The sequence below is a fragment of the Megalobrama amblycephala genome, linkage group LG17 (assembly GCF_018812025.1).
Source record: "Megalobrama amblycephala isolate DHTTF-2021 linkage group LG17, ASM1881202v1, whole genome shotgun sequence".
Classification (NCBI taxonomy): domain Eukaryota; kingdom Metazoa; phylum Chordata; class Actinopteri; order Cypriniformes; family Xenocyprididae; genus Megalobrama; species Megalobrama amblycephala.
Window position 1 is genome coordinate 9440740 of NC_063060.1, and position 16426 is coordinate 9457165.

At 37.6% G+C, this 16426-nt stretch overlaps 1 protein-coding gene across 2 annotated transcripts in view; it reads left to right on the forward strand.

Annotated features, from left to right (window-relative positions):
* The window catches only part of gpc5c (glypican 5c), a 180258-nt gene that overhangs the window by 129774 nt on the left and 34058 nt on the right, over positions 1-16426 (forward strand). For both annotated transcript variants that reach the window (XM_048163430.1, XM_048163428.1), the window contains one exon: positions 10156-10285. In XM_048163430.1, the coding sequence (XP_048019387.1) occupies positions 10156-10285 (130 nt within the window). The remainder of the gene's footprint in view (positions 1-10155; positions 10286-16426) is intronic.

Sequence of the window (16426 nt, forward strand, 5' to 3'; positions counted from 1 at the left end):
TGTAGGAAAGGTTTCTGTAAAATTCCATGTATACTATGTCAGAGTAACATTTAAAAGGTCATAATCTACAGTTTTTCAAGTGTTGCAAAGGGGACCTATTATGCAAAATTCACTTTTACATAGTGTTTGAACATAAATGTGTGTTGGCAGTGTGTGTACACAACCACCCTATAATGATAAAAATCCACCTGCTTTTTTAAGTCCCCTAAACCAGGGCTCTTCAAGTAGTTTCATTCGAGGGCTGGGCCGGGGGGGTCTTATTGGTAAAAATTGTTTTATTAATTATTAGGCTTAAATGAAAATATTCTCACAGTGAGACTTGGTAACCACACGTAAAACCATACATTGCTACTCACTAACACTGTCAAATTATATTATATTATGATATGTTATATAGGCCTATAAAAAACATCTAAACACAGGTACAAAATACACCTTAACAAAGACATGAATTATATATTCCCCTACCCACCTAATAAATATATTGCAATATAAATGTCTATAACATAGCATTCATTATAAATATTCCACATTTCCACAAACCATGGTAAATTACTATAGTTCGTTCATGGTAAATGTTTGTAAGGGTGGTGATTTTGAGATTTAAAAGTCTTCTATTTTCATTCATGGCATGTTTCTCCTGTTTTCCTCATGTTGGGAATATTGAGGCTGTTTCATCCTTTTTAAAACTGTGTGTCGAATTGAAACGCTTCTCTCACTGGATGTCGCAACGCTGTTTAATAATGGTGACCGGGAATAAACGCAGCTCCCTTAAGTTTTCGTTCCATTATCCACTGGGCCGTGCTGCGTAGTTCAAAGTAAACTAGTGAAACACCTGAAAACAGCGCTATTTGTTCTGTATTTGTTGTTACTGACCGAGAAACAACTACAGATGATTCAGTGACAGAGCAGTCCAAACGAATCCAAATCGTTTCAGATCATTATGCAAGCGCGTTTGGCCAATTCACGGAAAAGAAAGAATCGAGACAAAAGAATCATTAATTCACAAATGATTGGTATTGCTGGTTCCGTCGACAGAAATACGGGACACATATAATAACTGCTGAAATATTCACACAGAAAACGTTTCTCAGGTCAGTCGGAGAAGCGTGCATGTTACGAACAGTGCGTATATAGCCATACAGCTGCAGGCACCACTACGGCCATGTATCTAACGAAATTTGCACCGCCAGGAAAAGAGGAGGAGGGAGATTGGGGTGCCGCGGGCCGGATGTAGATAATTGGCGGGCCGGATGTAGATGATTGGCGGGCCGGATTTGTTGACGAGCCCTGCCCTAAAAAACCCCCCTTAAAACCTAAACAGTCTCAATTAACAAGCCAGGATTTTTTTAAGCAGTATGACATCATACTGCTCAAGCCCTGCCTAAGACTGCTGACAGACAGAGCAGTAGCATAATTTATTAGAAGTTTAGGTAACACTTTATTTTAATGTGTCCTTGTTACATATGTTATATGTATTTACTATAGTAATAACCGGCATAATTACATGCAACTAACCCTAAACCAAACCCTAATCCTACCCTGACCCTATAGTAAGTACATATACTTAAAGCTGCAGTCCGTAACTTTTGGCATTCTAGTGGTTAATAACAGAACTGCATGCGTCTTGCGGAAGAACATTGTAGCAGGAGCTACTTCTCTCTGTTTATGTTTATGACGAGTTACGCAGGTACTCTGCTACTCCGCAGTGGTTCCACCAGACCGGTCTAAGGCCCCGTCCACACGGAGACGCGTTTCAGTGAAACCGCACAAATGTTTTATCGGATAGGCGTTTCGTCCACACGGATCCGGCGTTTTCGAAAGGTGAAACCGGTATTTTTTGAAACTGGGTCCCAGAGTGGAAAAATTTGAAAACGCCGGCTTGGCGTTGTCGTGTGGACGGGGCAATCCGTATATTTTCTGAAACGATGATGTCATCACCCCACGTGTCGACCCCTAGTCAGACGCGCTAACACCACAAAACAGCACCAACAACAGCAACAGCAGACTCTACATGCTTGCGTTCATGCTGCAGAAGCTACTGAACCAAAATAAAGTGTTATTTCTAAGCTTTGCTAAAGTTTGTATTCAGCGCGCAAGGTTTATGCACATGCTCCAAGTCTTCTTCGCTGCTTTAAGTGCATTTCTGCGGCAGAATTACAGCGCCACATAATGGTCTGGCATGTATACTACATCATTTTGAGTCGTTTCAGTGGTTTCGTGTGGACGCAGATATTTTTTGAGACGAGGAAAAAAAAAATATCGGTTTAGGTTAAGCTCCGGCTTCGTGTGGACGTAGCCTAAAATAGTCTGAATATAAACACTTATTATAGGTCAGGGATGGGCAACTTCATTAGTGATGAGGACCAACATTTTTTCTCTTTAACACCAGGGGCCACTAATCCACACTAGCAATTTTGCACCGTCTTACTCAATTTACTTTTTATTAAGGGAAATCAATGTATAATTAATGTAATTTGTTTTTAAAGATTTTATGAACTGTAAAACTTGTGCAGTTTTGCCAATACAAATGGGAAACTTTGTTTTCAGTTGACAAGCAATATTTCCCCAATAAGCAAATGTAAACATCTCAACTACATTGTCTGTAAATTTGCAACAAACAAATGTACAGATGTCATGTTTATCAAGCTCCGGAGAAACTGGCAGCCAGGCAAAAGACAAGTGACCGATCCTGAGTAACGACGTCACTACTCGCATTCTAGCAGCACGGCAGCTGTGCCGTACCAGGCTAAAGTGGAAATACAACTAGAATCATTCCTTACCATTCCGTTCGGTCCGATGGTGGAAAGTGGGTTTTGTGAGCAGTGCAATGGTGAAATGGCAATTTACAATAAAATCTTTCATTACACTTCATTATATTAAAAATATAACCCATTAACCATCCTGATTGGATGGTGAAAACATGATTTGTATTGTCAATTTTTAATTTATTTTTGGAATAACTTTCACATTAGCGCGCACATCATACGCTGTTATTAACACGGGAATCAGCTGGAAACAGCGACCTCTCCTGGACTGATTTAGTATTAACCTGAACGCAATCTTTACATTACTTGCTTTTCAAATGTTTTAAAATTGATCATCCGAGTGATGCAGCTGGCCGTATTTAAAGATTTAATTGCGGGCCGTGGGCCACCAGTTGCCCATCCCTGTTATAGGTGTACTGTAGTGATTCAGGGTACGACAAAAACACGGTTTGGAAAATGGTTTCATGTTGTACATTCTCATTATATAATTTTTGTACATTTTGAACACAAAAAAAGTGACGGACAGCAGCTTTGATTAAAATTACTCAGTACTTATGTGTATAATTACATGGTAATAGGGACACATTAAAATAAAGTGTAACCGAAGTTTAAACTGATAAAGCTTTAAAACGCATGCAGATAATAAACTATCATGATGAAGAAGAACTGCACTGCCCGTAAGCGTGTTCACAATATAGATGACAATCAAAAGCAGATGTCTTGTTAGTTTTTGGCAGACTATCCGATGCAAGCAGGAGCTCTGATCATGGAAAGGGGGTGGGGAGCAGCAGCTTATTTGCATTTAAAGGCACATGCATGCTTGATTTTAGTTTTGAATTACAATTTTTTGCCCTCTTCTGACCTTTTTTTTTGTCTTTAAAACTTCTATGTAAATGATTGGCAAGCACAGACTTGTTCAATTGATGTTTGATATGAGCGGTCATATGGTCACATTGCTCATAGTTCTGACTGAATCAAGCAAACTTGAGAAGAACAGGCAATGTTTTTGCTTTACATAAATCAAAGCAAATACTGTAGGTGTAAATAAAGTTGAATTAGACTGAATGGAGTATCTCTGAATAGTTTGGTTATTATTAAAACATTGAATTACATACCATTTCATATTTACTGGGAACCCTGTGTCTGCATTTCTTCAGCAAATACTGTAGTGTTATACAGGGGTGTTGAAATTAACTGTTTCTACGATGCATCGCGATGCAGACATGGACGATTCTGCACTGATGCAGTAATAGACCATAATGGATTATAGCCTAATGACGTTTCTCTGACGTCACTCGTCGCATAAGCGCTTCTCAAGCTAGCTAAATCTGAGACCAGTTACAATTCACACCCCTAGTGTTATATCAGGGGTAATTACAATGATTTCTATACAAATATCATTGTGTGCTTTAAATCTGTTCTGTGCCTTTAATTGGATAAATTCTTAGTTGTTTGAGAAACAGCATTTTCTTTTAGACAGCAGCTGTGTTCTATCTGGTAATTAGTCATGGCTTTAATAGTCTGATAAAGAGGAATTTTTGAAGAAATTGTTTGTATTGAGAATAGCTAACTTAAGCTTTGTTTGGGGACTTTTTGTTTAGGATTCTTTAAAAATAAAATGCAAGACATGTGTGAACAGCCACTCATTCTTCTCTATTTGGTTAACAAAAGTTATTCTGTCACTCAGCTAGGAAACTCTGTGTTATATAGCTCTGTGTTGCACACTTCTTGATTGTGTGAAATCATAATCAGTTCCCCTAAATCGGGTATGCTGGAAAACAGTGTGTTAGAGTTTGCCTCTGTATAGTACATCCAACTCTAATATTTCCATAGAGCAGAGAAAATCCTATTTTCCATGATATGTTTCCATTATGTGTTTCATTATGCTAAGGGCGAGGAGGTGTGTATCTGTATCGGGCTGAGTCTATTGATAGTGCGGCAGGGCATGTTCTCAATGCAGGAGTACTATGTACCTACCAATAAAATAGATTAGCAGACAGGAATAGATCTGGCATCAGGATCCTGAAAAGCATTTGTCATCATGACCGGGAGTTTCAGAGGTAGCATTATGAGAAGGCTTTTACCTGCAATTTGTATGCTCAAGCTCTAGATTGGTGGTTCTCAACTGGTGGGGCATGACCCACAAAAGGGTCATTGGGTTTTTCTAATAATGGCTTGAACAGCAGTGGGGGGAAAAAATGGGTGGTAAATACAAAAGACTCCCACTAACCATATAATTTTAGACTATAATTAGACTTTTTTTTTTTATTTTTTTTTTTTTATAAAGGTTGTAAATCGAATCCAAATCTGTCTCATATAAAATTATTGCCTATCTAGCCTGTCATGCAAATAATTTTGCATATTGTTGGGTTTATGCAGTTTATGATAATATTATTACATTTCTGATTTTATGGACATTATGCACATTTTGTATGATTAATGGGTTAGTTCACCCAAAAATGAAAATTCTGTAATTAATTACTCACCCTCATATCGCTCCAAACCCGTAAGACCTACGGTCATCTTCGGAACACGAATTAAAATATTTTTGATGAAATCTGAGAGCTTTGTGATCCCTCCATAGACAGCAATTTAATTACCACTTTCAAGGCCCAGGAAGGTAGCAAAAACATTAATATAGTCCATGTGACTATAGTGGTTCAACCTTAATGTTGTGAAGCGACGAGAATATTTTGTGTGCAAAAACCAAACAAAAAAGAAAAATAACAACTTTATTCAACAATTTCTTCTCTTCCTTGTCATTATCCTACGCTGTTTACGTTGTAGACACGGTGCAGCGCTTCCCAGTTCTACGTGAGAACACCAACTCAGTACTCCGACAACTAAGAGTTCTTGGGTGAACTAACCCTTTAACAGTTATAGTACTGCCGCAACTTGAAATCTGAGTCCTGAAGCAAAACCAGTTGAGATCCACTCATCTTCTGTACATGAATGTAAAGAGAGTCCTCAAACTCTCACAAAAAGTGGCTGTAAATCAATTAAAACACCCAGTGTGTTATTTTTCTATTATTGATATACTATTACAGTATTTATTAATATTTTGATTTCATTTTTTTATTTGTTTTAAATAATTGTATTATGTGCTTTTATCATTTTTATTAGATTTAGGGTTTTTTAAATACATTTATTTAGTTTTAATTTCAGTGCTTCAACTTAAATTATTTTATTTCAGTTGGCAACATGGCAACATTTCTAATTTTCATTTAAGTTTTTCATCTAATATTTATAGTGTATTTTATTTCAACTTTATTTAAGTTAATGAAAATGATTTTTAGTTTATATAGTTTTATATATAGTTTTTTAGTTTGATAGTGTAATTAAAGGTACACTATGTCACTTTTGGCCCTCTGTATGCATTTTGTGGAAGAACATTGTTTTGGTTGTGTTTCAGCTCTGTGTGACTGTGGATAAATATGGTTCTTTCTCATAACAAAAAAAGAAAAAAACAGAGGGAGAGAGTGAGAGATTATCCTACTGCTCATAAAACATTCACTATAAGGCTTGAGAGTATATCCCGTTTAGATGGAAAGGATCTCAAGCTGACTAGCTGAAGTTACTGTAGCTATACCCATTAAAAGACATGGTACTTCCTTGAAAATAAATTCCAGCACATCAACAACCATAATGAAATGATGCAATTTATGTGATAGGTTCGAGATCTAGTGTGTTCTATGTCAACCTGTCTCGCTCATTGTGACAACTAACCTATTCCACTCCCACACCATACGTGCGTCAAAGTAGCCAGAGCAACTTTTCAAAACAAACACGTCTTGAAAGGATTTACAATGTATTGCCTCATTATTTAAAGGTGCCCTCGAATGAAAAATTGAATTTATCTTGGCATAGTTGAATAACAAGAGTTCAGTACATGGAAAAGACATACATTGAGTTTCAAACCCCATTGCTTCCTCTTTCTTATGTAAATCTCATTTGTTTAAAAGACTTCCGGAAAACATGCGGATCTCAACATAACATGACTGTTACATAACAGTCGGGATCATTAATATGTACGCCCCCAATATTTGCATATATGCCAGCCCATGTTCGAGCATTAGACAAGGAAAGGCTGTATTAATGTCTGGATCTGTGCACAGACAAGGTAAGCAAGCAAGAACAACAGCGAAAAATGGCAGATGGAGCAATAATAACTGACATGATCCATGATAGCATGATATTTTTAGTGATATTTGTAAATTGTCTATCTAAATGTTTCGTTAGCATGTTGCTAATGTACTGTTAAATGTGGTTAAAGTTACCATCGTTTATTACTGTATTCACGGAGAAAAGAGCCGTCGCTATTTTCATTTTTAAACACTTGCAGTCTGTATAATTCATAAACACAACTTCATTCTTTATAAATCTCTCCAACAGTGTAGCATTAGCCATTAGCCACAGAGCATAGCCTCAAACTCATAGAGAATCAAATGTAAACATCAAAGTAAATAATTTACTCACATGATTCGATGTATGCACACAGCATGCATGACGAACATCTTGTAAAGATCCATTTGAGGGTTATATTAGCTGTGTGAACTTTGTAAATGTGCTGTAATATAGTCGAGAGCTCGTGTGGCAGGGAGCACGCGATTTAAAGGGGCGGCGCGCTGAAAAAAATCAGTGTATAGTTAATGATGCCCCAAAATAGGCAGTTAAAAAAATTAATTAAAAAAAATCTATGGGGTATTTTGAGCTGAAACTTCACAGACACATTCAGGAGACACCTTAGACTTATATTACATCTTGTGTAAAAGCATTCTTGGGCACCTTTAAATTTTGTTCATTTTGAAGAAAAAAAAAAACAGTTACATAGTGTACCTTTAACAATAACAACAGTGGTACACATGGGAAATGCAGCTACATGACACACTTATGTGTATTAGGAAAAGTTACTGGATTGGTTTTTGTCTTTGCAACTTGATCAAACTGGATAAAACCTAAAACAGTCTGACCTAAAAAATATTAATGAAATCAGCGCTTCCATATGAGGTCATTAATAAGAAACAGAAAAGGTTTAAGTGTGTGCACGTTGGTGCATTTGCAGTGTTTTAAACACTTTCTCCAGAGTGCCCATGAAGGTTACAAATCATCTTCTGTGTTTGCGTCAATCTGCACATGACTGTTTTTGAAAGGCATCCATGTGCTTTGTCAGGACAAAGTTAGAAATCCCAGCAGTGAGGGCTGAGCCATGTGTGTGGAGCCATTGTCATTACTGTCCATTAATATCATCTATATATTTATCTGTCTGTCTAGCTCTGGCCAACCTGCTATATTTATCTATAGCTTCACGTCTCTAGCTGACTCGTAAGCCTTGGGCAGGGGGTGAAAGGTCACAGTGAGCGTGTGCAGTCTGCCCGCTCCTGATAGTGCTGACTCAAAAGTTAAAGGGTCATGTGAGTTTGACCTTTACATTGACATTTATTTCTCCAGTGGGCACTTCTGTGCAAAGTGACTTTCAAGGAATTGTATATAGCGTGTATGTTGTAACATTTAGTCCTCAGCAGGTAGTGAAAGATTAAAATCAAATGCTTTTCTTAACTATGCTCAAAATCGGGAAGGAAAATCTAGAGTGAAATGTCAGTGGAAAGATTAATTATGGCAGTGGATTTGACTGGATGTTGGCCTATAGTGGGGTCCAAAAGTCTGAGACCACAAGTGGAATTGCCTCTATGATGTTTTTTTTTTTTTATATATATAACTTGAATGAAAAGTTGAGTGAAAAATGTAAAACTTTATTTCCAGGTTGAAACGACAAATCCCAGATTTTGAACTCCACTGTGTGTACAGTTTGTGTGTAGGTTAAAAATATCTTTGCTTGTGCTATAGCAAACCAGTTTCACCCGACCTGTGGAGCATCTCTGGCCTGAGGTGTCCGGGGCTTGATTTAGAAATGCCAAACTCCCTCTGTTCGCAGATGTGCCTGGGCCAGACCTGTCGGTTAACTTAGCTATATTTTTAACCTCATTTTTAAGTGGTTAACCTATCTTATACACTAGCTTCGCTGTAGAGTACTACCAGCTGTCTCGTAGAGAGCTAATAAGTGCAGCAACAATTCAAAGCAATTTCCAAAATTAAAAACCTTCTGTTAATTGAGCTCAACATATTTGAATTTCCATCATCAAAATGTACCATGGCATTAACATGTTTCTGTTTTTTTCTTTTCAGAAATTTTATTTGTTACTACATACACAACTGTTCAAAAGATAAGACTTTAAAAATGTTGTGGTGTCGCAAAGCTGAATTTTCAGCATCATTTTGCCAATCCTCAGTGTCACATGGTCTTTCAGAAATCATTCTAATATGCTGATTAGCTACTCAAGAAACATTTCTGATTATTATTCGTAAACAGTTGTGCTGCTTAAGATTTTTGTGGAAACCGTGAGGCATTTTTTTTCAGGATTCTATGATGAAAGTTAAAAAACAGCATTTATCTGAAATAGAAATATTTTGTAACATTATAATGTCCTTAATTTTGATCAATTTAATACATCCGTGCTGAATAAAGTTGTTAATTTCAGGAAAAAAATATAACTGACTCCAAACTTTTGAAGGGTAATGTGTCATAGAACGTAGAACGTTTTTTCAAAAGATGTAATATAAGTCTAAGGTGCCCCCTGAATGTGTCTGTGAAAATACCCCATAGATTTTTTTTTATTCATTTTTTTAAACTGCCTATTTTGGGGCATCATTAAATATGCGCAGATTCAGGCTGCGGCCCCTTTAAATTCTTGTGCTAACATTACACACTGTTGGAGAGATTTATAAAGAATGAAGTTGTGTTTATGAATTATATAGACTGCAAGTGTTTAAAAAATGAAAATAACGACAGTCTTGTCTCCGTGAATACAGTAAGAAACGATGGTAACTTTAACCACATTTAACAGTACATTAGCAACATGCTAACGAAACATTTAGAAAGACAATTTACAAATATCACTAAAAATATCATGGATCATGTCAGTTATTATCGCTCCATCTGCTATTTTTCGCTATTGTTCTTGCTTGCTTACCTAGTCTGATGATTCATCTGTGCACAGATCCAGACGTTAATACTGGCTGCCCTTGTGTAATGCCTTGAACATGGGCTGGCATATGCAAATATTGGGGGCGTACATATTAATGATCCCGACTGTTACGTAACAGTCAGTGTTATGTTGAGATTTGCCTGTTCTTCGGAGGTCTTTTAAACAAATGAGATTTATATAAGAAGGAAGAAACAATGGTGTTTAAGACTCACTATATGTCATTTCCATTGTTATTATAACAACAACAAATTATCATCATCTGTTTGTTCCCACACATTATTGTAATACACATACATTTTATACTGATTAATACTAATGTGATGTGATTTTATTTTTGCTTTTAGGAGATTCAAGAGGTCATGCCTGGTGTGGGGCACAGGGAATCCTGGGATGACACGGGCAGTGGGGAGAGCAGTGGAGAATGTGATGATGAGGACGGTTGTGAAGGTTCTGGAGAGTCTGTGGCATCTCCCCGTGAGTTAACAACAAAAGCTCATTAAAAAAAACAGCTATAACAGTGTAATTCATTACCTATCCGGTTTTAGAATGAATGCTGGCACCATGTTTTCTGAAGGGTTGTTTGTACTTCTAATGAGACTGTTTGAGGAAACAAGTTATGATTCTTGGTTAGTATTTAGTTTTTTTTTTTTTTTCAGCAAGAACACATTAAATTGATACAAAGTGACAGCAAAGACATTTATAATGATCCACACACAGGCAGCAACGTCATTGCACCTTTTGAAGTCCAGAAAGGTAGTTGAAAACATGGTTAAAATAGTCAACGCGACTACAGTGGTTCAACCTTAATGTTATGAAGTGACGAGAATACTTTTTGTGCGCAAAAAACAAAACAAAAACAACTTTATTCAACAATTTGAACCATTGTCATACATAGTGAACTCAGTGCAGGCTTCCTTGTTTACATCCGAACGCCAACTCAATATTGGACGAAGCTAAACACGTGAGCAGCACGAAGCATGCATGTGATGCTGACACAGGATCCGGCCAATAATGAGCCGGCATTCGGACGTAAACAAGGAAGCCTGCACAGAGTTCATTACATATGACAACGGTTCAAATTGTTGAATAAAGTCGCTATTTTTGTTTTGTTTTTTGCACACAAAAATTATTGTCGTCGCATCATAACATTAAGGTTGAACCACTGTAGTCATGTTGACTATTTTAACCATGTTTTTAACTACCATTCTGGATGTCAAATGGTGCAATGATGTTGCTGCCTATGTGTGGATCAGATACCCTCAGATTTCATCAAAAATATCTTACTTTGTGCTCCGAAGATGAACAAAGGTATTACAGGTGTGGAATGACACGTGGGTGAGTACTTTCATTTTTGGGTGAACTAACCCTTTAAGAGAATTCTTTCAAAAACATAAAAAACCAACCCCAAACTTTTTACCAGTATTGTACATCTGGAACAATACAATCTAGAATCCTGCAGCAGCCGAGCAACTGCTATTGAGATGAATGGGAATGCTAAGAGATGTTTTTATCCAAGTGTGATAGACCTCCTTGTTAACTTTTTATGTGTTAAGATTAGTAATGTTAGTGTTAGTAGTTGCATGGAAAAGAATTTTAGGTCCAAAACGAATGCCAAAGGGTGCCTTCTAGACCTCACAAACAGTGTCACATTATGTCATTCGTATACTCAGGTGTTGAAATGACCACAGAGACCACCCAGGGGTACAGAGAGATTGTATGACCTTCTCTGACTGTCTCAAATGCAGGTGCTGAGGTGGTACCTGCCATTCCATCATCGGTAAAATGGCCACTAAATGGCCTCTCTTTTCTGCTCAGAGCCATAACACATGAGCCACGGCTCCACGCCCCTGTCTTTTTCCCGGTGTTCACCGTAGACCTCGTCTCTGTAGCATTTCTCAACCACTTTGAAACCCAATCTTCACTCGTCACTAAAATCACCCTGCTGGGCCCTCTGGCAGCTATCTTGCTCTCCCGCACCCATTTCCCCTAATCTGCGGTTAGCGCTCCAGGGTGCCACACATAAAAAAATAAAAAAAAAACAGGGTACGGGAAGAGGAGAGGACGTCCCTTTATCACGGACTGAACAACATTCCAGGGTAGAAAGAGACAATGTCAATGAGAGCAAAAGTTTTTAGGAGGGGGAGACGAGATATGAAGAATGATGCTCATCCATCATTCTGCATTTCTCCAAAGGCCCACAGGTCTGACTTTAAAATGTCTGACGCCTGTAGTATTGATCACATCTCTCAAACAGTAAGACCAGCTGTTGTGGCAGTGTACTTAAAAGATTTGTAGCTCAAACACATACTGGCCACGTTCACACAGCAGCAGAATACGGTTGTCAGTCCGAGTTTTTGAGTCCTTAATACAGTTACGTTCATACACAATTCAGTTATTTTCACCTGTAAATTTTCAGGACTCACAACCGCATTCTCGAAAAAATGTGCGCTGTGTGAACTGAACCGACCTGGACTCGACAACTATTTGTCTGTCACATCATACAGTGAGCCGTTCTGCGCTGCACACACGCATGTCTACTGCGTTGCAGGTTTTCACATGTGATTTCGGTAACTTACAGCGATGGAGATATGAGCTGTCTGTCATCTGTAGGTTTTAGATTATCACTGTTCTCCACCGGAGCTGTTAGCACCAGTTTTGTGTTCTACGCACAACTCAAATGCTCCGCTCTCCACCCAGAAATAAAAGCTGCTGTCGGTTAATGAAGATTTGACGGATCGCCGCTCGATTGATCTCTTGTCGTATCAAAAGTAATAATACTTTTCACTTTTATTGACGTCACCATCTTTGATATTACTTTGGTCCCTGTCGCTATGGTTAGTGGTAAGAGAATACAGGCTTGACTCCCGCTACTGTAAGTTGCTGTTTAAAAGGGACATTTCGAGACTCACACCTGTGTATTATGTGATAATGTTAAAAGTTTCACTTATAAAGACAGTAAGCCAGTTTCACACCCCTTTTTCGTCCCGACTATGACAGCTGGTAGGTGGCCGCTCGTGTGCATATTTGTGCTAGTGCTATGTAAAGACCATCAAAGGTTTCTATTTACAACATTTTTTGCAGCATTTTGAGCATTGTAGCCAATCACAGTTCAGAGCGTGTGAGCGAAATGATCAATCCGAGGTGTTTAAGTTAGTGGCTCATTCAGCTTAAAACGCTGGGGTTTTGTTCAGCTTGCTCACTTACTGTACTGTGTTCTACACAATTATGAATTCTTACTTTACACTCTTTAAACAAAGGTTCCAAAAGGGGGTCTTTGCAGCGATGCCAGAAGAAGCATTTTTGGTTTCTTAAAAGAACTTTTTAGTGAATTTCTTTCTTAGTGTGAAGAACCCTTTTACACTAAATAACCTTTTGTGTAATGGGATGGTTCCATGAATGTTAAAGGTTCCTCATGGAACCATAGATGCCAGTAAAGAACGTACGGCCACACTTTAGTTTAGACACATTTTAGTCCAATTCATACTATTAATATCTAACTATTAACTACAGTAATTGACAACCGTATTTAAAGGTGCCGTAGAACGTCTTTTTAAAAGATGTAATATAAGTCTAAGGTGTCCCCTGAATGTGTCTGTGAAGTTTCAGCTCAAAATACCCCATAGATTTTTTTTAATTAATTTTTTTAACTGCCTATTTTGGGGCATCATTAAATATGAGCTGATTTAGGCTGCGGCCCCTTTAAATGCTCACGCTCCCCGCCCACGGAACTCGCGCTTGCCTTAAACAACATAAACAAAGTTCACACAGCTAATATAACCCTCAAAATTGTTCTTTACAAAGTGTTCGTCATGCAGCATGTATAATCGTGTAAGAATGGTATTTATTTGGATGTTTACATTTGATTCTGAATGAGTTTGATAGTGCTCCGTGGCTAAAGCTAACATTACACACTGTTGGAGAGATTTGTAAAGAATGAAGTTGTGTTTATGAATTATACAGACTGCAAGTGTTTAAAAAATGAAAATAACGACAGTCTTGTCTCCGTGAATACAGTAAGAAACGATGGTAACTTTAACCACATTTAACAGTACATTAGCAACAATGCTAACGAATCATTTAGAAAGACAATTTACAAATATCACTAAAAATATCATGGATCATGTCAGTTATTATTGCTCCATCTGCCATTTTTCGCTGTTGTCCTTGCTTGCTTACCTAGTCTGATGATTCAGCTGTGCACATCCAGACATCCTGCCCTTGTCTAATGCTTGAACATGAGCTGGCATATGCAAATATTGGGGGCGTACACCCCGACTGTTACGTAACAGTCGGTGTTATGTTGAGATTCGCCTGTTCGTCGGAGGTCTTTTAAAAAAATGAGATTTATATAAGAAGGAGGAAACAATGGTGTTTTAGACTCACTGTATGTCATTTCCATGTACTAAACTCTTTGTATTTAACTATGCCAAGATAAATTCAATTTTTAATTCTAGGGCACCTTTAAATGCGGGATTGAAGCCAAAAATCAGATGATTGATGGCAACGAATGGGACAAAAATATCCGATACTATATGTCAAAATAGATCTGTGCATTACGTCTTGGAGTGTAAATGCACAATAATACTGTATATCTGCCACTTTTTCTATGTAATGTGTAAAATGTTTATTTTCTGACAATTAAGAGAGTGAATCTGGCAAGTAGATAAACACTGCAGTCTACCACAACAGAGCAACTGCAGCAGAAAACAACTGCTCAGGGGCATAAAGAGTGAGAGAGAAGAGGGGTCAACGCGATTAGACCTCCAGACTTGGAAATTTTTCTGGTATTGCAGCTACTGCATCTGTTTTTTTTCCAAGACAAAGCCAACTGCTGCTCTGCTCTGCTCTCTTGCCTTCCAGTTCCCTCTTGGTTTGTTTTCTCCCTCTGTTTCTGGTTGCACATGCCAGGCCAAACACATGCCTAGTTTTGCCACGGTGCTTATCAGTAAATATGTAAACTTGTGGAACCAGAGCACACCACACTTTCTCTGCTGCTTCTATCGTAAGAAGAGCACATACTCATGTCTCTTTATTTATTTACCTCAGAAGTAAATCAACATGGGGGGCTTTAAGCTGAAGGTGTCTTTTGTTTCAGCACCTGGTCGTAATACTCAAGTGAACCTGCTGACCAAAAGAAATAAGCTGTCTGTTTTTCCTCAAACTGTCTTTTGGAAGAAGACGCACAGTTCTCAGGGTTAGATGTTATGATAGGTGCTCTGGATGTGTTGTTTGCCAGCAGAAGGTGTTTTCTTAGATTATGCTGAGACATCTTGATGTGCAGATGTGCTAAAGATGTTTGAGAGTTTCAATTTTTGAGAATTTCAACTCTGATGGAGCAGTGACTTTTAAGATTTGAAAGAGTCGCATATCAAACGGTTATTTATTTATATTATATACATTTTTTGTTAATTTATTATATATTATTTTATTGTATTTTTATTTTTTATTTCATTTACATCCATGTCTCATATGGTATATTCCTTTGGATAAATATCTAATTCAGTCATAAAACTCTAGAGGGCGCAGACTGATTGGTCCTATACATGCAATCTGTAAGCAATCACATCATTACTGCATGGCACAAGCTGACTGGCCACTGCTGATCCTGCAGCCAATGGGATTGCTTGCTCAACATTTAAATATAATCTGTTTTAATGTTTGTAGTCCTGCAGTGGGCTATCAGAGTACCTCTGAAACCTTCCACCTCCCCCAGCTCCACCAGCCTAGATCTACAACAGGATTTATGTATTTCTATTCATGTAGCAGCAGCATATCTTACATGCTCACAGCAGTGTGTCTGTGTATCTATTAGCAGTAGAAAATCCATACTTGCTCTGCAGCAGTAATAATCAACAGAAGCAGAAGCGTAGCAGATCTAGTCCGCCAAGACCAAATAGATTAATATTGCCATTTTCAATAACATTGTAAATCTATTCCAAGATTTGTCATGATTGAAATAAGAATGGAAAAACATAATTTGATCTTGTAAGAATTTCATAAGAAAATTCTTGAATATTTTTTCATTATCTGACTTTTTTTTTTTTTTGGTATTAAAAACTCTCCATTTGATCTCAATAGCTATGTTTCAATCCATTTATATTTATGCACATTTTGTGATATTGCATAAAAACTGCTGGATGAAAGCGCCAAGATGTGCAAAAAATTAAAAAATGTGCATAAAAAACGTATGCGCTTAACTGAGTCGGATACATTTTTTATGCAATATGAAACTACGATAGAAACATTTTTACCGAATAAATTCCTTGATGTGCATCAAAAAAGACGTGACTTTTTGATGGACCGGCATAACTGGACCAACCAGTCGCACAGCATCTTAAATGTTGTTTTGGTCATTCTGAAATACCTGAGCAAAGTCTGTCATTAAAGTAATTCGGTATAATTTCCTCCCAGAAGCACATGATTTTGTTCACAAGCACCACACATCTGAATGAAAGATAACATAACAGCGTTTATTATGTTTCATCTGCACTCTCAAAGGCGCAAGTAATTTATTAAATACGAAAATTATGATATACAGTGGCTTCTACTGCAGCAAATTCTATTTTTCTTTGGTCAGTTGGTCAGAGCCAGTTTATCAGGAAGTGACAATTTTGG